The sequence below is a fragment of the Nicotiana tabacum genome, chromosome 16 (genome assembly GCF_000715075.1).
Source record: "Nicotiana tabacum cultivar K326 chromosome 16, ASM71507v2, whole genome shotgun sequence".
Taxonomy (NCBI): domain Eukaryota; kingdom Viridiplantae; phylum Streptophyta; class Magnoliopsida; order Solanales; family Solanaceae; genus Nicotiana; species Nicotiana tabacum.
In genome coordinates, this window is record NC_134095.1 from 133,122,314 (window position 1) to 133,143,355 (window position 21,042).

General features: G+C 40.7%; 3 protein-coding genes across 3 annotated transcripts; 1 reads left to right on the top strand and 2 right to left on the bottom strand.

The window, feature by feature from the left end:
- The first annotated feature begins 1,107 nt into the window (after positions 1–1,107).
- Positions 1,108–1,641, top strand: LOC107789897 (putative late blight resistance protein homolog R1A-3). Its single transcript, XM_016611779.1, has one exon. The coding sequence runs from the start codon at positions 1,108–1,110 to the stop codon at positions 1,639–1,641; it is 534 nt and encodes a 177-aa protein (XP_016467265.1).
- Positions 1,642–1,751: 110 nt separating this feature from the next.
- Positions 1,752–12,419, bottom strand: LOC107789896 (putative late blight resistance protein homolog R1A-3). The gene is made up of 10 exons (XM_075232320.1): positions 12,399–12,419; positions 11,726–12,034; positions 11,492–11,628; positions 11,298–11,410; positions 5,293–6,307; positions 5,057–5,202; positions 4,112–4,969; positions 4,036–4,046; positions 3,218–3,314; positions 1,752–1,897 (listed from the first exon to the last, which is right to left on the bottom strand). The coding sequence occupies exons 1-10, from the start codon at positions 12,417–12,419 to the stop codon at positions 1,752–1,754; spliced, it is 2,853 nt and encodes a 950-aa protein (XP_075088421.1).
- A 3,662-nt stretch (positions 12,420–16,081) lies between these two features.
- On the bottom strand, positions 16,082–19,757 carry LOC142170416 (uncharacterized). Its single transcript, XM_075232321.1, has 6 exons — positions 19,482–19,757; positions 19,368–19,424; positions 19,012–19,124; positions 17,713–17,826; positions 17,525–17,531; positions 16,082–16,756 (listed from the first exon to the last, which is right to left on the bottom strand). Exons 1-6 carry the CDS (start codon positions 19,755–19,757, stop codon positions 16,082–16,084), a joined length of 1,242 nt encoding a protein of 413 aa, XP_075088422.1.
- Between the last annotated feature and the right edge of the window lie 1,285 nt (positions 19,758–21,042).

Sequence of the window (21,042 nt, forward strand, 5' to 3'; positions counted from 1 at the left end):
TTGCATGAATCATCACGTATATCTCTGTTAATTAGTATCCATTTTATTTATTTTTTGCATATTTTCATGTTAGTTTCTGTACAATTATCAACATGAATTTGGTCTTTACTAAATCTTTAAATGTGACTTCTCATCTTCTTCCCTTTTTAAGAGTACCGAATAGGAGAGGACCTACTTTTAGTTTTGCAGGTTTGTATATTAAGGAATAAATAGTTGTTAAAGGGCATAATTGTCTATGAATTTTACATGGGTATTTTAGTCTTTCAAATTCTCACCTTGTGCTTCACAATTATAATATAATATGATAATTAAGTTCTTTCTTAATTTTAAATGTATCTATTGGTGCAACATTGTTATCACTGTCACGGCTCAACTCCCATCGGAGTCGTGACGACGTCTAACATTACTTGCCAAACAAGCCAACAATCATATAATAACTAGGCATTTGGATAAACATGGTTTAATAAACTTAACCATGGGATGAACCCAACTAGTAGCTGAAATAAGAAAAGTGAAAGTTAGTAAAAAAGGGGAATTTCCTTTACACACAGTAAAAGAGGGATATTTAGAAAGCTTGCAAGTGTAGTTCCAGGATTCGAGAATAGAAAAAGTTGACGCCGGTAAAATATCCCTGGGAGCGACGACAACAAACCTCTCCATCCAGCCACGGTTATATCATCATCAACACTGGCGACAATGACATGGTGACCGCATTTGCTGAGTTTGATCATGCCTCCACAGAAAATCTTAGGGGCATAGAGATTGATCATATGAGCAAGAGTAATGGTTTCACCAGCCGGGGAATACAAGAATTGAAGACAAGCCACCTTTTGCCATATTGAAGAGATCCTCTTTTATAACAGGAATGTTGGCCGGACGAATAGAAGAGATGTATTTACCAACTCTGTTTTTGTCATTTTCAGGATAAGAGGATTCCTTTTGAATATGGAGATCCGGACGAATACAAGAATCCCTTGACGCGATTCCCTCAAAACTGGACGATTTGGCAACACTTTCCTCGCTATATGTTTCCAGTGCGGAAGATATGGAGAGGATAGTGAGCAAAGTACCCAATCTTCGAAAGCTAAAATGTGAATTTGCGGATTCATGGGGTTGGGAAAGAATGAAAATGGATTCCCTGTATTAGACTCCTTACATCGACTTGAAACGCTAAAGGTGCACTTCTTCAATTCTCCAAAAATAGGTCCTTCAAGATTAAATTTCCCATTGAATCTCAAGAAACTGACTTTATGCAAATTTTATCTGCCGCCTGCTGAAATTTCAATCATTGCCAAACTTGTCAAACTTGAGATACTTAAACTGCAACAAGTTGTTTTTGAAAGGGAGGAATGGGAAGTGGCAGATGAAGAGTTCCCTAAGCTCAAGTTGTTGAAGCTAGAAAATCTCAAACTCTCACAATGGAGAGCATCTGATGAAGCCTTCCAGAACCTTAGGCGATTGGTTGTAACAAGATGTTTAAAACTCGAAGCAATCCCTCTTTGTTTCGCGGATTTGTGTAGTTTGGAGAGGATTGAGGTAAAGTCATGCAATCAATCTGTTGCTGACTCAGCCATGGATATCCGAAATACACAGGGTGAAGTATATGGGATAGATTATACCAAAGTCTCTATTGAGCTTTGAAGTTATGAGGCTACAGATCTGCAGCCTTAACTTTATTTCCAGTCCAATGGCAGGTACAATCTTAAGCAACTACTGATATTTCTCTTAGTCATTTCTAGTCTGTTGAATTGTTATTGCAGCTTTTCTTTGTTTTCGCTGTTTACTTGTTTAGTGTTGGCTGTCCCGGTCTCGGGGTTCAGTTGCTGCTGCTTAATGCTACTCAGTTTAACTACTTCGTTGTACTTTTGTAACATGTGAATGTACCTAATCTTATGACCTTTTAAAAAAAAAGATAAATTATGACTTTATTTCTTTTTAACGTTATGGATTGGTTGAACATTGTTGATGGTTCATAAAAAATTTTCGTTACACTATTTTACAAACTAGTCACTCGATATGTGCGCAGGTGTACAGAAAATAATGAAAATTTAAAGATGAGAGTTGCACATATTAACCAATATAAAAAATCGATTATTGTTATAAGAAATCCAATGCATTTGATAGATGTCTATTCAATGAATGGTTTACTTATTATGTACCTAATTAATATTAGGCTTAACATTTGTAACGCATGGATGATTTTTCATCCTATTAAAGGTGTTCTACCTTTTGAATTACAGTACACACTTGAATGAGAAATATTATTACATTATCCCTCACATTTCTTGTCTAATTTCTTGTTTTATATTATTCTATTTGCTCTCAATTACAATACGTTATCAACACGATTCATTATTGTTATCACAAATTCACAATCTTTAGATTAGTTTCACTCATTCAGCTGTCTGGATACCAAAACTTCAGTAGCTGATGCAAAATTGGCACACCATTAGATTCTGTCACCTTGATGCAGTTTTACTGTATTAGAAGCTTGATATTTTGGTATAGTATTCATCTTATAATTGCATTATGAACATAGAATAAGGTATGTCCCTTATTTAGTTTACTTTGATTTGGCTTTTGGGAAACAGTAATATCATTTTGGAACTTTCCTTTATTTACCGGCCTAATGTTTAATCATACGTTGGGTTCTATAAAAGGCATAATACATAATTACCCCTGGGGTTTAATCACTTTTTCAAATGCACCTTTTATCTCTGTGGGGATCCTATGACCCCCAAATGGTTTGGACTCTTTATTTAACCCATATGCATTTGGACTTATATAATTAATCTAATTATATGAGCCCAATAAATTAATTTGAACTAATATATCTTGAATTTAAAATATAATCTAAAATATTATATGGATTTAATTTTAATAAATTTTATATGTCTACATATCTAATTGTAGAAATTCGAAAGCAATTTTTTTTTTTGTGTGCGCTTTCTTATGGCTCCAAAAATGGTGGGAAGTGTTTTGCCTTTAATGGCTATTGGCTATTAGTAGGGTGGAAGAAGAAAATGAGTGGATAAGGAGTCAAAATGAGAATGAAGATGGTGGGTCCATCAAAACCTTTTTGTCTTGTTTGTATTATTCCCCACGCGTGTTGGGTTGAACAAATGCACTCTCTATGTCACATCAGCACTGCTGGTGGTATTTATGTGCATCTGGTAAAATGAACATAGAACTAATATTGCCATGGCCCCAGAAGTACAACAAGGAATGGAAAAACGAAGTACACTAATGCACTCAATAACCATCACGTCAGCGACTAATAAGTAACGCCAATCAGCACCTGCGACAAAGAATAGCTGCAGTAATCAAATAAAGTAAAAGAAAAAAAACATAAGATCATTAAAGAAAGAACTAGGTAAGAAGTCTATTAGGGGAGGCACAATTTTGTTGATCCTAGGTAAGATTTTATTACGTTAAAATTTAATAAACTTCTTCCCGTAAATGCAACTGCTATAGGCACATTATTCGATAGGGAATATAGGTATTTGAAAAAGAATCAAGTCTTACCTTTTCAAGTCTTGTTAGATTATTGAGTATATCGACTAGGGTATAATTTCTACTTATAGTATTTTTATTTATAAAAATTATAGTTACTTTTCACGCTTCAGATTATTCAAAACTCTACGGTCGACATTAGTAACAAATCAAAGTTTTTTTTTTTTTTTTTTTGTATTCTATTAAAAAATTATAAACTTTTACTTCAAAATATTCAATATTTTAAAGAATATAATTACTTCTTAGAAGTACTACTAGTAAAAAATGGGGCTTCTAAACTTTGGGGGCCTAAAGCCTTGGGATGCCTTACCCTTGAGCTGGCATTGAAGTCTATTACAATCAATCACTATAAACAAGAACTGGATGCGTGTAAAGAAAGTTTATTTGAAAGAGTTTTCAAGGACAACTAATTAAAGTGTGAAAGCAATTTATTAAATAAATAAATGAGCTAGTCAGTAAAGAAATATAATCAAGGGAGTATAAGTGAACAATACAAATGCCAGTATTTGCTTAAGATTGTACCTGTAATCGTACTGCAAAGAAACTGAAGCATTATTCCAATGCTAAGTAAAGACTTTAAATTCACAATAATTGAAACCCATATCAACTCGCATTTCTGTGATATCCCTGGCTGAGTTGATGACATCTTCACTGCATGATTTTACTTCAATGTATTCCAAATAAGGAATGTCCTCAAAGCAATAAGGGATTGCTTCGAGATGTGAACATCCTCTTAAAACCAATCGCCTAAGGTTATAAAACGCGTCATCTGATGCTCTCCATTGTGAGAGTTCAAGATTTTCTAGCTTCAACAACTTGAGCTTAGGGAACTCTTCATCCGCCACTTCCCATTCCTCCCTTTCAAAAACAACTTGTTGCAGTTTAAGTATCTCAAGGTTGACAAGTTTGGCCATGATTGAAATTTCAGCATGCGGTAGATAAAATTTGCATAATGTCAGTTTCTTGAGATTCAATGGGAAATTTAATCTTGAAGGACCTACTTTTGGAAAATTGAAGAAGTGAACCTTTAGCGTTTCAAGTCGATGTAAGGAGTCTAATACAGGGAATCCATTTTCATTCTTTTCCCAACCCCATGAATCCGCAAATTCACATTTTAGCTTTCGAAGATTGGGTACTTTTCTCACTATTATCTCCATATCTTCCGCACTGGAAACATATGGTGAGGAAAGTGTAGCCAAATCGTAAAGTTTTGAGGGGCTCTCATCAAGGGATTCTTGTGCATCATGCAAGTTAAACAAAGCTCTGTAACTGATGCTTATATGTCTCAAATTAATCAGCCTCCACAAAATATCTGGCAAATGTACCTGCTTTCCTCCAGTTCTTTTGATTATGAAGGTCTGAAGATTGTAAAGATTTTCAATAGATGATGGGATAGAACTCCGAGTAGTTTGAACAGCAAGGTACCTTAGATGATTAAGTTCAGTGGAAAAAGAATCTACAACCACGAACTACAAATCCAACACCCTAAGAAACTTGAAGCTGCCAAAGATGATAGAGGCATGTCCCATTGAAGATAATGTACCATCATTGACCTCCCTGAATAATACTGAACGAGCATGTGAGCATGATGGCCTCCACCCAGCAAGATAATCCCCATTAGAGCAAAATGATAAGCGGCGATGTGAAGGCTTTTCAGAATAAAACTGTGGAGGCTTGGCATCATAATCTCTGGCAATGAAAATTTTAAGTAGGTTAAAGAACAAGAAGAAAAGTCAGAATTAATCAAAACTGAAAGCAGCATAGAAAGAAGTAAAATACCTTTTAAGGCACAGTAGGAAATTATTTTCCTTAGCTTTTGCCAGGCAGAACTCGAGCACTTGGTCGTGCAGACGACATGCTTTTAACTTCTCATTTGATTTCTTCTTAGTGACGATGACGAGCTCTCTTTCAATAAGATCTTCTAGGTAATCTTCTGCAATATCCTCCAAACACTTCTCCTTATCATTTTCTATGAATCCCCCGGCGATCCATAGATTTATTAACTTAGAGACAAAAATCTCCCTGTCTTCTACAAATGCCCCAAAATATAAAAAGCATGGTCTCAGTTTATCAGGTAAATCATTGTAAGCTAGTTTTAGTAAATCCTTTGCGTCAACCTGGATTCCCTCACCAAAACTCAATTCCACTAGCTTCCAGCATTGTTCTGTCTTATCTATCTTTGCTAGAAGACCAGCCACTAAAACAATGCAAATTGGTACTCCTTTACACTTCTTGGCTATTGCTTGCCCCACTTCCCTTAGCTGCTGGGGGCAGATTTGTTCCCCAAATACCTTCCTCTCTAATAAGTGCCAGCTGTCTTTCTCGTCGAACGAATTTAGGTATGCAGGTTTTGTCTTAAGGAGCACAATCTCCCTTACGAGATCTGAGAACCACTCTGTAAGATAAGTAAGAGGAGCATCTCTAACTGCAAAAGAATCAACTATGTACTCAACCTCATATGCCTTATCAACGACTCTTGCCACAAGATGTTGCTGTTCGTCGTGTTTATTGTTGCTTTGTTTTGCAATATTCTTTTGGAAAGATTCAAGCTCCTCATGGACTACTTCAAGCTTGTTCTTCAGAGATAAAACTGAACCAGAATGGCAAGAGATAAGCTCTTTCAAGCTGTCTAGAAGGGAATTGGAAAATCCCAATCCATCATTCTTGGGCAAATAGGATCGCACCCACTTTCGGACTTCCTGATAAATCAGTGTCTTGACATGCTGAATCTTGTCAGAGAGAACTGTCAGTTCTTGTTCCCAATCTTTCTTGCTGCTATCAGGTAACGTGTAGACTGTTGAAGTTTGGCAAAATGCCAAAGTCCCGCATTGGTTGGGAGTTAAGTTTGGGGGGGATTTTTCATCTATAAAAGAAGGCCTAATGTTTAGGATTGAAATACACCTCTCATTTGCCTTCTCATCTGTTTAAGGCATTTGTATCTTCTCTCTTTAGTATTATTTCACTTGTATTTTTGGAGTGGAATAAAATATTGGTTGTGTCCGAGGAGTAGGCAAAATTAGCCGAACCTCGTAAATTCTGGTGTTCCCTTTATTATTGCTTTATTGTCTTATTTATTATTTGGTGGCTGTCATAATTTTTGGTATAGTAGTTGTGACTTATTCACACTCTATACATTTGGCTTCCGCAACAATTGGTATCAGAGCCAAGGTACTGTCTAAGTATGCTCTGTGGTTGCAGCATAGTCTGATCTTCCACATCAGAAAAGATTTATCTTGGTAACTGAGTCAAGGTTCTGTCTGAGTATGCTCTGTGGTTGCAGCTTAGTCTGATCTTCCACACCAGAAAGGAAATAATCTTGATTTGTGTCGTCAGCTATTAAATAATATTTGTGTCAAAGATGGGAGACAATAAACAAGAAGAATCTACATCAAGTGTCAACAATACGTCATCATTGGCATCTTCGCTTATGACAAGAATTGTGTCAAATGCGAAATTTGCGGTCGAAATATTTGACGGGTCCGGACATTTTGGGATGTGGCAAGGCGAGATTCTAGATGTCCTTTTTCAACAAGGGCTAGATCTGGCAATTGAAGAAAAGAAACCAGATGTTATTGGAGAAGAAGATTGGAGAATTATCAACCGTGTTGCTTGCGGTACAATTCGATCCTACCTTGCTAGAGAGCAGAAATATCCATACACAAAGGAAACTTCTGCAAGTAAATTATGGAAAGCACTGGAGGATAAATTTTTGAAGAAAAACAGTCAAAATAAATTGTACATGAAGAAGAGACTGTTTCACTTCACCTATGTTCCTGGTACCACGATGAATGAACATATCACCAGTTTCAATAAGTTGGTTACAGATTTGCAAAATATGGATACAACTTATGATGATGGTGACTTGGCCTTGATGTTGTTGGCGTCACTTCCTGATGAGTACGAGCACCTTGAAACTACTCTACTCCATGGAAATGACGAAGTTTCTCTCAGAGAAGTTTGTTCGGCTTTGTACAGCTATGAACAAAGAAAGCGAGAAAAACAGAAGGGCGGAGAAGGAGAAGCACTATTTGTGAGGGGTCGTCCTCAAAATCAAACGAGGACAAAGAAGGGAAGATCCAAGTCAAGATCCAGACCCAGCAAAGATGAATGTGCCTTTTGTCGAGAAAAAGGGCACTGGAAGAAAGAATGTCCGAAGTTGAAGAATAAGGCCAAACATAACAATGGAAAGGCCATTATGGATTCAAATGTAGCTGATTGTGATGATTCAGACTTCTCATTAGTTACAACAGAGTCATCAACATCTTCAGACATATGGTTGATGGACTCGGCTTGTAGCTATCATATGTGTCCCAACAGGGACTGGTTCGTGGAATTTCAAGAAGGAGAATATGGAGTCGTCCACACAGCGGATAACAGCCCTCTTACCTCATATGGCATTGGTTCAATACGATTAAGGAACCATGATGGAATGATCAGAACATTGATAGATGTTCGATATGTACCGGATTTGAAGAAGAATCTCATCTCTGTGGGAGCCCTAGAATCAAAAGGGTTCAAAATCATTGCAGAAAATGGAGTGATGAGAGTATGCTCCGGTGCACTAGTGGTAATGAAGGCTAATCGGAAGAATAATAATATGTATCGCTATCGTGGCAGTACAGTTATTGGGACAGCGACAGTGACATCCAGTGACGACAAAGAGGCAGAAGCAACCAAGCTATGGCACATGCGCTTGGGACATGCTGGAGGAAAATCCTTGAAAACTCTATCAGATCAAGGATTGTTAAAAGGAGTAAAGGCTTGCAACTTGGAGTTTTGTGAGCATTGTGTCAAAGGGAAACAGACAAGGGTTAAATTTGGTACAGCGATCCATAATACTAAAGGCATTTTGGATTATGTACACTCTGATGTTTGGGGTCCTTCCAAAACACCTTCATTGGGTGGGAAGCACTATTTTGTAACCTTTGTTGATGATTTTTCTCGAAGAGTGTGGGTGTATACAATGAAAAACAAAGATGAAGTGCTGGGAATTTTTCTCAAATGGAAGACGATGGTGGAGAATCAAACAGGCAGGAGGATCAAGTGTATTCGCACAGACAATGAAGGTGAATACAAAAATGATCATTTCAATAAGGTCTGTGAAAATGATGGCATCGTCCGACACTTCACTGTTAGACATACACCACAACAGAATGGAGTGGCAGAACGTATGAACCGGACCTTGCTGGAGAAGGTACGGTGTATGTTGTCCAATGCTGGCTTGGGCAAAGAATTTTGGGCTGAGGCAATTACATATGCATGCCACCTCATTAATCGTCTACCATCTGCTGCTATTGATGGCAAAACACCATTTGAAAAATGGTACGGAAAACCTGCTGTAGATTATAACTCTTTGCACGTGTTTGGCTCAACTGCATATTATCATGTGACGGAGTCAAAATTGGATCCAAGGGCAAAGAAGGCTATTTTTATGGGAATTACTTCTGGAGTCAAAGGATATCGCTTATGGTGTCCTATGACAAAGAAAGTAATATTCAGCAGAGATGTTACCTTTGATGAATTTGCTATGGTAAATAAGGTAACAGAAGATACCAAACAAAATGAAGGTGCTTCTAAGCAGGTGGAGTTTGAGGGAAAATTTATTTTTCCTACACAAGAAGCAGAGGAGGAAACAAATGAAGATTACCCTCTGGAAGGAGAGCCAGTAGAGGAGATTCCAACTCAGGAATCTCAACAACAACTTGAATCAATAGCAACCAGCAGGCCAAAAACAACAATAACGAAACCTGTTCGTTTCATAGAGACGGTTGCTTGTGCAACCTCAATTGTAGCTGATGATGTTCCTACTACTTATAAAGACGCTGTTCAAAGTTCAGAAGAAGATAAGTGGAGGATTGCCATGAATGATGAGATACAGTCCCTTCATCAGAATCATACATGGAGATTGGCCAATCTCCCGAAGGGAAAGAAAGCAATTGGGTGCAAATGGGTATTTGCAAAGAAGGAAGGATTTCCTAACCAAGTAGATGTTCGCTACAAAGCAAGATTGGTGGCCAAAGGATATGCTCAAAAGGAGGGAATTGATTACAATGAAGTGTTTTCTCCAGTTGTAAAACATTCCTCCATTAGAATTATGTTGGCTTTGGTAGCACAATTGGATTTGGAACTAGTTCAGATGGATGTAAAAACTGCGTTTTTACATGGAAACTTGGAGGAGGAAATCTACATGACTCAGCCAGAAGGATTCAAAGTTGCTGGAAAAGAAAATATGGTGTGCAAACTTGAAAAATCGTTGTACGGATTGAAACAATCTTCTAGACAATGGTACAAGCGATTTGACGAGTTTATGTTGCGGCAAGGGTACAAGAGAAGCAAATACGATCATTGTGTGTATTTGCACAAGCTTAAAAATGGTTCCTTTGTATATCTTCTCCTATATGTTGATGATATGTTGATAGCTTCCAAGAATTTGGAAGAAATTGATAAGTTGAAGATTCAACTGAAGAATGAGTTCGAGATGAAGGATTTGGGTGAGGCAAAGAAAATTCTTGGCATGGAGATAATTAGAGATAGACGTTCAAAGAAACTCTGTTTATCTCAAAAGGAATATTTGAAGAGAGTACTTCAACGTTTTGGCATAGATGACAAGACTAAGCCAGTTAGTACTCCACTTGCTTCCCATTTTAAGCTAAGTACTACTATGTCGCCAATGGATGAAGCTGAACGAGAGTATATGTCAAAGGTACCATACGCAAATGATGTTGGTAGCTTGATGTATGCAATGGTTTGCACAAGGCCTAACATTTCACAAGCTGTTGGAGTTATTAGCAGATATATGCACAATCCAGGGAAGGAGCATTGGCAAGCTGCGAAGTGGATTCTACGGTATATTCATAATACTGTAGATGTCGGGTTAGTTTTTGAGCAGGAAGACAATCAGTTTGTAGTTGGATATTGTGACTCAGATTTTGCGGGTGATATGGACAAACGAAGATCAACTACTGGTTATGTGTTTACTTTTGCAAAGGCACCAGTTAGTTGGAAGTCTACTTTGCAGTCAACAATTGCTTTGTCTACAACAGAGGCAGAGTACATGGCTATTACAGATGCTGTGAAAGAGGCAATTTGGCTTCAAGGATTGCTAAAGGAGCTTGGTGTTGAACAAAAAGGTATCACAATTTTTTGTGATAGTCAAAGTGCTATTCAATTAGCGAAGAACCAAGTTTATCATGCAAGGACGAAGCACATTGATGTTCGGTATCATTTCGTACGAGAAATCATAGAAGAAGGTGGAGTCACGGTGAAGAAAATTCATACTACAGAGAATCCTGCTGATATGCTGACAAAGGTGGTGACTGCGGTCAAGTTTCAACATTGTTTGGATTTGATCAACATTGTTGAACACTGAAGATTGAAGATGAAGACACAACCAAAATTTGTTATTGAGAGAGAATTGAAAATGTGGAATTTTGCCAAGGTGGAGATTTGTTGAAGTTTGGCAAAATGCCAAAGTCCCACATTGGTTGGGAGTTAAGTTTGGGGGGATTTTTCCCCTATAAAAGAAGGCCTAATGTTTAGGATTGAAACACACCTCTCATTTGCCTTCTCATCTGTTTAAGGCATTTGTATCTTCTCTCTTTAGTATTATTTCACTTGTATTTTTGGAGTGGAATAAAATATTGGTTGTGTCCGAGGAGTAGGCAAAATTAGCCGAACCTCGTAAATTCTGGTGTTCCCTTTATTATTGCTTTATTGTCTTATTTATTATTTGGTGGCTGTCATAATTTTTGGTATAGTAGTTGTGACTTATTCACACTCTATACATTTGGCTTCCGCAACATAGACAACAAATCCAGCATGAATCACTATATTCTCAAGTTGTCTGAAAAAACGGATCCTCATCTCATCCTGAATATCGTTACTCAATGGCAACTCACTGTAAAAAATTCTCAACGAGTTAAGCTGCTTATGAAGTTTCTCGGTTTGATCCATATTCAAGGAGGAAAACCTAGTTAACCTCACCGACATGTGTAGTAGAGTCTCGCTGAATCCAATAGCAGCTTCAATATGTGACATGTTACGAGCTCCTGATAACCTTAAATCTCTCAAGACATCAGTGTAAATGACTCTGACATGTGGCTCAATAGGCTTAATCTTACAAATCAGAAAGCAAAGCCGCGAATTCGCTTTCGTTGAGGCTAGGCATATACAAGAAGAAAATAATTGCTGCGAGGGAAGTTATAAAATTCACATGATGCAAGAAAATTTGCCCGCAGCTTTGGAGCTCTGAATTGCATATTTTCCCCACAAAGACGACAAAGCTCCTGAGTGCTCTCAACTCCTTTTCGACCACTTCCATTTGATCCTTGACTAGAGAATACATGCCCAGTAACTCAGAATGCAAGGAAGGTGGCTCGCAAAGGCGAACAATTAGCAGATCCTTGAGATTCTGAATAACGTTGTCTATGAACTTCATTAGAAGTTCGTAAGACAGCGGACTAGCGTTTGAAATTTCTAGATTTGAAATATCAGCTTGTCTACTCTGCTTGTAATGCTGAATCTTTGCCAGCACATCAGAGCAGTTAGTGATCACGCCCAACTATGCCTTATAAAAGGGCAATACGGACGTTGCAAATATAACCTGAGTATTTATGCCCAGAGTCGAATCCACAGAGAATTAACCTATCAATTACTTTCGTTGGACTTACTAAATTCTTTAGAATCAATTTCCCCAAACGTTGTGAATAACAGTTGATGGTATATTTAATAACTAAGATTGAAAGTCAATAAACAGTTGTAAACTAAATAAAATAAACAGTTGTAAACTAAATAAGCTTAAGTTGTGAACAATAATGAGAAGGTTCTAAGGTAGTGATTTCCCCTATTGATGGAATCCCTTCTGTTTATGTTTCATATAGATTTACCAACACATCTCTATCAACCATGAACACTCTTTTTACCGTGAATCTCTCCCAAGTAATCACGATAATTTACTAGACGCACTCTCCCGAGATACGCTAGCTGGCTTTGTTTATTACAGTTCACTTTAGATTGCACCCAAGACTTCGTTATCCCCAATCCCACCTTTAAATGGTTAGTGTCTTTCTTCAAGCCCAAGAGGCTGGTTATTATCAGAATATGATGTCTGCGATGGGGAAACTGTTTGCTGAGGCCATCAAAATTGGTGAAATGGTCGAGAATGGTTTAAAAACAGGGCGAATCTTGAGTCAATCCGCTATAAGGGCTACCTCCCAAGCAATTCAAGGAGGGTCTGGAGGTGTAGCAAATCGAAAGAAGAAGGAAGAAGCGGCAATGGCAACTTCAAGTGAAAGAAAACCCTATCTATCCAGACCTTACTTCCCTGCAAGAACCCCAACACATTACTTTCACCAGGATATGGCTTATGATATGGTTCCTCAGCCATATGTAGTGATGAATGCTCAACCCTACGTCTGGCCACAACAACAATTCAATCAAAACCGAGCTCCATTTCCTAGAAATCAACCTCCTCGCCAATCTCAATATAATCCCCGACCTCCACAAAACAACTTCCCATATAATGCCCGTGCCCCGGAACCACCTAGAATGGCAAACTGCATACCTATTGGTGAGTCATACTCCAGCCTTTTCCCCAAACTTGTCCAGATGGTTCTATTATAGCCCGTACCTCCAACTAGGCAGAACCTAGAATCGCCCTCCTACAGAGCCGATACTCGATGTGCTTACCACTCAGGGGTGGAAGGGCATGATACAGACAACTGTTGGACCCTGAAAAGGGCTGTGGAAAACCTCATAGAATAAAAGCAAATAGTGTTAAAGGAAGAAGACGTTCCTAATGTAACCAACAATCCATTACCGGCTCATAACAATGGGCCGATTATTGGAATAATTTGTGAAGATAGAGAGTTTGACCCAGCTCTAAAAGCCATCATTGCCATAGCCTATCTGGAAAGGAAACCAAAAGTTGTCGCAAAAGAAGACAAGGGGAGAAGAAGAGTAAACCCACCCCACAAAATACAGAAAAGAAAGAGGAATCCAAAGCTGGGGTAGTGCCCTCAAAAGATGTCGTTCTCTATTGGTTACCTACTGGGACCCAGCGCACAATGTTTTCCATTTCTCTGATTTCGAACTCACCCCGACTTTGGAAGAAATGGCCGGGTACATCGGGAATGCTGAACTTCCGTTGAGGCAAAAATACTTGATCGCCCCAAGAGTTGTCACGGTGCATCGGTTCCTAGATTCATTGAAGATACCCAGAACAGTCCACAACCCGGATCTGGCAGCCGGATTTTGTACTCCATGCTTCATTTATGATAGGTACGGTCATGAGGGGGATTCAATAATCCAATCAACAAACTGTGCAGCAAAGGTGTTCGTCAGAAGTGGGACAAACACAGACGGGTAGCTTTCATGATGATGTTCCTGGGCCTTTTGGTATTTCCAAGGAAAGACGAAAACATTGATTTGAAGAACATCCATACGCACATGCAGGACATCCACCGAGGAGCGAAGATCTGCCACCTCTTCCTCCAAAGAATGCAACATGGGTCGGCTGGACTGTGATCTAGAGAACCCTGCCCCAGGATGGGGTCGCCGAGAGGATCCGGCTCCATCATAGGATCTCCTGGATGGTGTCATGGGTGCTGGAGCGTCATCCTCATCATCAAGCTCAATGGTTGTGGGTGCATCTCGGCCCACTGTGATCTTTGAAGCTCTGAATGCCGCTTTTGCGGGCAAAGCTCCATCTGTAGGATTGGTGGGGACACCATCCAACAGACACAACCTCATTACAAGTGAGGGAAAGTAAAACCCCTTAGATAACAGAGGTGACCGAAGGATCATTTTATCTCCAATAATTCTCGCCACATCAAAGTCTTTCTTGGTGACGAAGCACCACACCAATAGAGCCCGTAGGTGGTTCACATCTGTCGTGTTGTCCGTGGGCAATAACTGGCTGCAAATAATGGTGAACCAGCACTTAGCCTCATGTATGAATGACTTGGAGTGAAGGGTAATGTTTTCATGTAGCCAGATTGGTCGACCCCCTGCGCAGATTGTTGCAATCATAGTGTCCTAAGTGACCCCTTGGGCGTCGTGGTAATGATCAATGTCACCAGTGAATTGGGGCAGCTGCAAGACCTGGCGAATCTTCAGAATTGAGGCATCCACCACCCTGCCCCGGAAAATCACAGATCGGCACAAATTTTTCGGGCAGTTCGCGTAGAACTCTCGGACTATCATCGGGTTTGCCGTCTCAGGTTCATCAAACAAGAACTCCATCTCTCTTTGTCTGATTTCCTCATACGTGTCTGCTTTTTCCATATGGAGGGCAGCCCTGTCAACAGGAATCTCAGGGATAAAGCCTTTGGTGGCCTTAGCATGAAACGTGTCCTCGGCCTCCTGTGACTGGAACCTGGTGGCATCATATGTTGGCATTTGGGAAGTGCTTGCCGAGCTCTTTCGCCTTTTCGGGCCATATTACCTGCAAACAATTCAGGGTAACAATCAGATGCATCCTAACATGCGCCAGTCGGATGGGTACTCATACTTCGCCACCCCATGACACCAAACAGTTTCCTTTTGTCAAACAATGCCAGTATACCCAATTAGTAAGGTGCCCAAAGTTGACAACCTCCACCATTGCCCTTACACCACTATTAATTCTACAATTTCGCCATATAATACCCCACATAATCTCCCACAAGTGAATCATGTCAAATGCTACCCCCACCACAAACTAAGAAGGGCACAAAACTGCTCCAAAATTTTACAACACACCCCCAATTTTCGGCCATTTAGACCCCTCTACCAAGCTTCACCCTAAAAAATTTGTTTAGGCCTCCAAACCTTCTAAAAATCGCCCCCAAGTTAAGCACAATGAAAACCCAACCATTTAAACATCAATCATGGCCAAAAGAAGCAAATAATGGATAAAAAATTTACACTAAAACACTACACTAAGTTATGTAAAAGAAATAGAAAAGAATAGAGAAGCTTACTATGAGAAGTAATGGAAGGGATATATTGTGGAGAGAGAAAGATGGAGAAGAAAGGAGGGGCAACAATGTGGGTTTGAGGGATGGGAGATGGTGTGAAAGAGAGAAGAGAAGAGAGAATGGGATGGGGGATGCGGGTGGTGGGAAGAAAAGAAGGGTTTGGGGGAATAGTGGGGGGTTAGGTTTATAAAAAGGGGGGAAAAAAAGAAAAAATAAAAATAAATAAATCTGCACTTACCTGGCCCGCACTGGTCTGCCGCGGTCCTACCGTGGTTAAGCTGGGACCGCGGTAGACCTCTTTTAGAGGGGGTATTTGACCGCGGTCCCACCGTGGTTATGCTGGGATCGCGGTAGACTTCTTTTAGAGGAGGGCCTTGACCGCGGTCCGACCGCGGTTACGCTGAGACCGCAGTCTGGGCGTGTTCCTGCTACTTTTTTTTATTTTTTTATGAAGTTATGCATTACACTTACAACATATTCGTGGGTTGCCTCCCACGTAGCGCCTGATTTAACGTCGCATCATGACGCAGATGAGCGCATTTAAGGCTCACTCGACCTCTGTGGTTCAGTCAGGTGTAGCTCAGACACTTCCTTTGGTTCGCTCATGCCCACTATAGTTTCAATCTCTGCCCATTGACTCTAAATGTACGAGAGTTTTTCTCTGTGGCAATCTCGACAGCACCTGAAGGGAAAACTTCGACCACTCTAAATGGTCCAGACCATCGTGACCTGAGTTTACCCAAAAATAGCCTTAATCGTGAGTTATAAAGCAACACCATATCTCCAGGATTGAAATTTCGCTCCACAATGTTCTTGTCATGCAACCTCTTCATTCTTTCCTTGTACAACCTTATGCTCTTAAAAGCATGATGTATGAACTCGTGGAGCTCATGAAAATCTATGATCCTCGTTGTGCCCGTAGCCTCGATGTCTAGATTCAGCTGTTTCAGTGCCCACCACGCTCTATGTTCAAGTTCCACTTGCAAATGGAAGGCCTTCCCGAACACCAACTTATATGGTGACATGCCAATCGGTGTTTTAAAAGCAGTTCTATAGGCCCAGAGTGCATCATCTAACTTTTTCTCCCAATCAGTTCTTATGGCGTTCACAGTCTTGGTTAGCACACTCTTTATCTCTCTGTTGGACACTTCAACCTGCCCAATAGTTTGCGGATGATAAGGGGTAGCCACCTTGTGGCGTACATCATACTTTGCAAGCAACTTCTTGAAAGCTCTATTACAGAAGTGAGTGCCTCCGTCACTGATATCGCTCTTGGTGTCCCAAATCTGGTGAATATGTTCTTCTTCAAAAACCCCACCACCACTCTTGCATCATTAGTGGGCAACGCTGCAGCTTCTACCCATTTAGACACGTAATCCACAGCAACAATTATGTACTTATTGCCATAGGAGCTGACGAAGGGACCCATGAAGTCAATCCCCCAGACATCAAACACTTCCACCTCTTGAATTGGGTTCATGGGCATCTCATGGCGACGGGAAATGTTCCCGGTCCGCTGACATTCATTGCAGCCCTTCACCCATTGGTGCGCATCTTTAAACACTTTTGAGAATCCGGCCTCAAGCACTTTCGCAGCTGTCCTGACCCCTCCAAAATGTCCTCCATAAGCCGATGCGTGACAAGCCTGCAAAACAGAAGATTGTTCTATCTCGGGGACACACCTTCGGATCATATTGTCAACACAAATTCTAAACAGGTAAGGCTCATCCCAATAATACATGCGGCAGTCATGATAAAACTTTTTCTTTTGTACAGATGAAAGGTCATAGGGAACTATACCGCATGCCAGGTAATTTGCAAAATCTGCATACCATGGCGCTTTCTCAAGATTAGTAGCGAGCAGCTGCTCATCTGGAAAGGTTTCCAGAATATCTTCAACTTCAACTGTATTTTTATCTCCCTCAAGTCGTGATAGATGATCAGCGACTTGGTTTTCTGTGCCCTTATAGTCACGAATTTCAAGGTCGAATTCTTGCAGCAGCAATGCCCAACTAATCAGGCGTGACTTAGACTCCTTATTCCCAATCAAGTACCTGAGAGCTGCATGATCAGTGTATACAATTACCTTAGAACCAATCAGATATGATCTGAACTTGTCGAAAGCAAACACCACAACCAACATCTCCTTCTCAGTCACAGTATAGTTTAGCTGGGCTCCACTTAGCGTTCTACTAGCATAGTAGATTGGATGCATTAGCTTGTCATTCCGCTGTCCCAGCACTGCCCCACTGTGTAGTCACTAGCATCACACATAAGTTCGAATGGCTGCTCCCAGTTGGGGGTAATAATGATAGGTGTTGTGACCAGTTTCTTTTTCAGCTCCTCGAATGCTACCCTGCAATCATCAGAAAACAAGAAAGGGTGATCTTTTTCTAACAACTTACAGAGAGGGGATGCAATTTTTGAGAAGTCTTTTATGAATCTCCGGTAGAAACCGGCATGCCCAAGGAAGCTTCTGATTGCTTTGACTGAAGTTGGAGGATGTAGTTTTGCTATTACATCCACTTTAGCATGATCCACCTCAATTCCTTTGCTTGACACCCGGTGCCCCAAGACTATGCCTTTTTGTACCATGAAGTGACACTTCTCCCAGTTCAGAACCAAGTTAGTCTCGATACACCATTTCAGCACACGCGTCAGATTTATCGGACACTCATCAAATGAATTCCCCACCACTGAGAAGTCATCCATGAACACCTCCATTATGTCCTCTACCATGTCAGTGAATATGGCCATCATGCACCGTTGAAATGTGGCGGGTGCGTTGCATAGGCCAAAGGGCATCCTCCGAAAGGCATAAATGCCATAAGGACAAGTGAAAGAGGTCTTCTCTCTGTCCTCCGGTGCAATGGAAATCTGGTTGTATCCTGAGTACCCGTCCAGAAAACAGAAGTGTGACCTCCATGCCAGTCTGTCTAACATCTGATCAATGAAGGGAAGTGGGAAGTGGTCTTTCTGGGTGGCTAGATTTAGCTTTCTATAATCCATGCAAATTCTCCAGCCCGTGACTGTTCTTGTAGAGATCAGTTCATTGTTTTCATTCTTAACTACCGTCATGCCACCCTTTTTAGGTACACATTGAACTGGGCTAACCCAACTGCTGTCAGAGATTGGGAAGATAATTCCCGCGTCTAACCACTTTATTATTTCCTTCTTCACCACTTCCTTCATGTTAGGGTTCAGCCTTTTTTGGTGTTCCCTGGAAGGTTTGTGTCCCTCTTCCAGTAGAATTTTGTGCATACAGTAGGCGGGGTTGATCCCCTTTATGTCTGCCATGGTCCACCCAATGGCAGTCTTGCACTTCTTAAGTTCCTGCAAGAGTTGTTGCGCCTGCACATCTAACAAACTAGATGAGATAATAACAGGTAATGTGGAGTTAGGTCCAAGGAATTCATACCTGAGATGGTTGGGAAATGACTTTAACTCCAGCTTTGGTGGTTCTTCGATAGATGGCTTGGCTGGAGGAGTCTCTCAATTTTCCAAGTGTAAGGGCTCAAATTCTAGAGTTCTATCCCAGAACCCTCTACCCTCTAATGCCAACACCCATTCCGCCAGTTCCTCTCCATTCACCTCATCAAAATTCACTAAACATGCAGCAAGGGGGTCCTCAATGGTTAGCACCTCATCATCAGTCTCCACGATTACATCCACGGCATCAATAAGAGAACAATTGGCGAATTCACTTGGTCGCCTCATAGATTTCTGCACATTGAATGTTATCTCCTCATCGTTCAATCTCATCTTGAGCTCCCCGGTTTCACAATCAATGAGAGCTCTCCCTGTGGCCAAGAATGGTCTTCCCAAAATTATGGGAATCTCTTCATCCACTCTGCAGTCTAAGATCACAAAATCTGCAAGGAACACAAATTTCCCTACCTGAACTAGCACATCATCTAGTATACCAGAGGGTCGTTTCACTGTCCTGTCAGCCAGCTGCAACAACATAGAGGTGAGTCTAGCTCTTCCAATGCCTAGCCTCTTATAAATCGCCAGGAGCATAAGATTGATGCTGGCCCCTAGATCACACAGTGCTTTAGCAAAAGCAAAATTACCAATAGTGCATGGAATTGTAAAGCTCCCTAGGTCAGACAACTTTTCTGCAATTGGTCTAGTCACCACTGCACTACATGTCTGAGTAAGAGTAACTGTGACAAAGTCTTGGAAATCAAACTTTCGGGACATCAAGTCATTCATCATTTTTTCATACCCAGACATCTCCTTCAAAGCTTCAATCAATGGTATGTTTACCTGGATTTGTTTCAGCATTTCGAAGAACTTCTTGTATTGCTCCTCCTTTTGGTACTTAGCCAACCTCTGAGGGAAAGGTGCAGGAGGTCTCTTCTTCCCAATTAACTGGGATTGATCCTTATCAGCTGCTACATCAACTCAGCTTCTTTCTCGATTGCATTCTGAATGCTACTATCTCCCTGGGTAGGCTGGACTGGCACCTCCGTCAGTTTCGTTGACTCATCCAGCTCAATGGGCACTGGTATAAGTGTCTCAGCTTGTATAGTTTCTCGAGCCCTCTCTTGCTCTACATCCAGATCTCTGCCATTACGTAGACTTACATCCATAAGCTGCTTTGGGCCTTGATCTTTTGGATTTATCTGGGTGTCTGTAGGTAGTGTCCCATGAGTACGATTGTTCAGAGACATAGAAATTTGTCCCACCTGCACTTCAATATTCTTGATTGATACATCATGTGCATCCACTCTCTCATTAATCTTTACATTAGACCCAATAACATGCTGCATCATTGCCTCAAGTCTAGCAAACCCATCTTCCTGCCTTCCACCATGCTACTGCTAAGGAGGGTGATACCCCTGCTGCTGATTCTGATTATTATATCCCTGTGGCCTTGGGTAAGGTGCCATATTATTAGGGGGTCTCATACCTCGCATGTTTCCATTGTTGAACTGTGGATGGACTGACATGTATTGTTGATTTTGCTGGCCCCAATTCTGACCACCCTATCTCTGGCCTCCATAATTAGACACATAATTCATGTCTTCAGGGTAGTGGTGATGATCATGTTCTGCATTCCATTGGTTACTGATTGTCTGACTAATGCAAGATGCGCACAAGCCCCCATGGGTAGTATCTACAATGTGTGCCTGCTGCTTCTGCCCTGACTCTTCCACCTTTTTGGTGAGTATACTCATCTATGTCAATAAGGTGGCCATATTTTCAGCTATAGAGTTGGATGGATCTAAGGGCACTGAGTGAACCACTGGAGTGATAGGTGCATTCCTGGTTGTCCATCCCGAATTTGTGACATCTTGTCAAGCGGACTCTGGCCTTCTCTCCATGTTTTGCTCAAAAATGCTCCACCAGCTGAAGCATCAACAATGTTCTTCACGCTATCTGACAATCCCATGTAAAACCGCTGCCCCAACATCAGATCTGGAATACCCTGGTGCGGGCATATAACCAGCATCCCTTTAAAGCGCTCCCATGTTTCATGCAGTGTCTCCATTGGTCTCTGTTTAAAACTCAAAATTTCATCAATTTGTTGAGCAGTCTTATTGGGTGGGTGGAACTTGTTATGGAA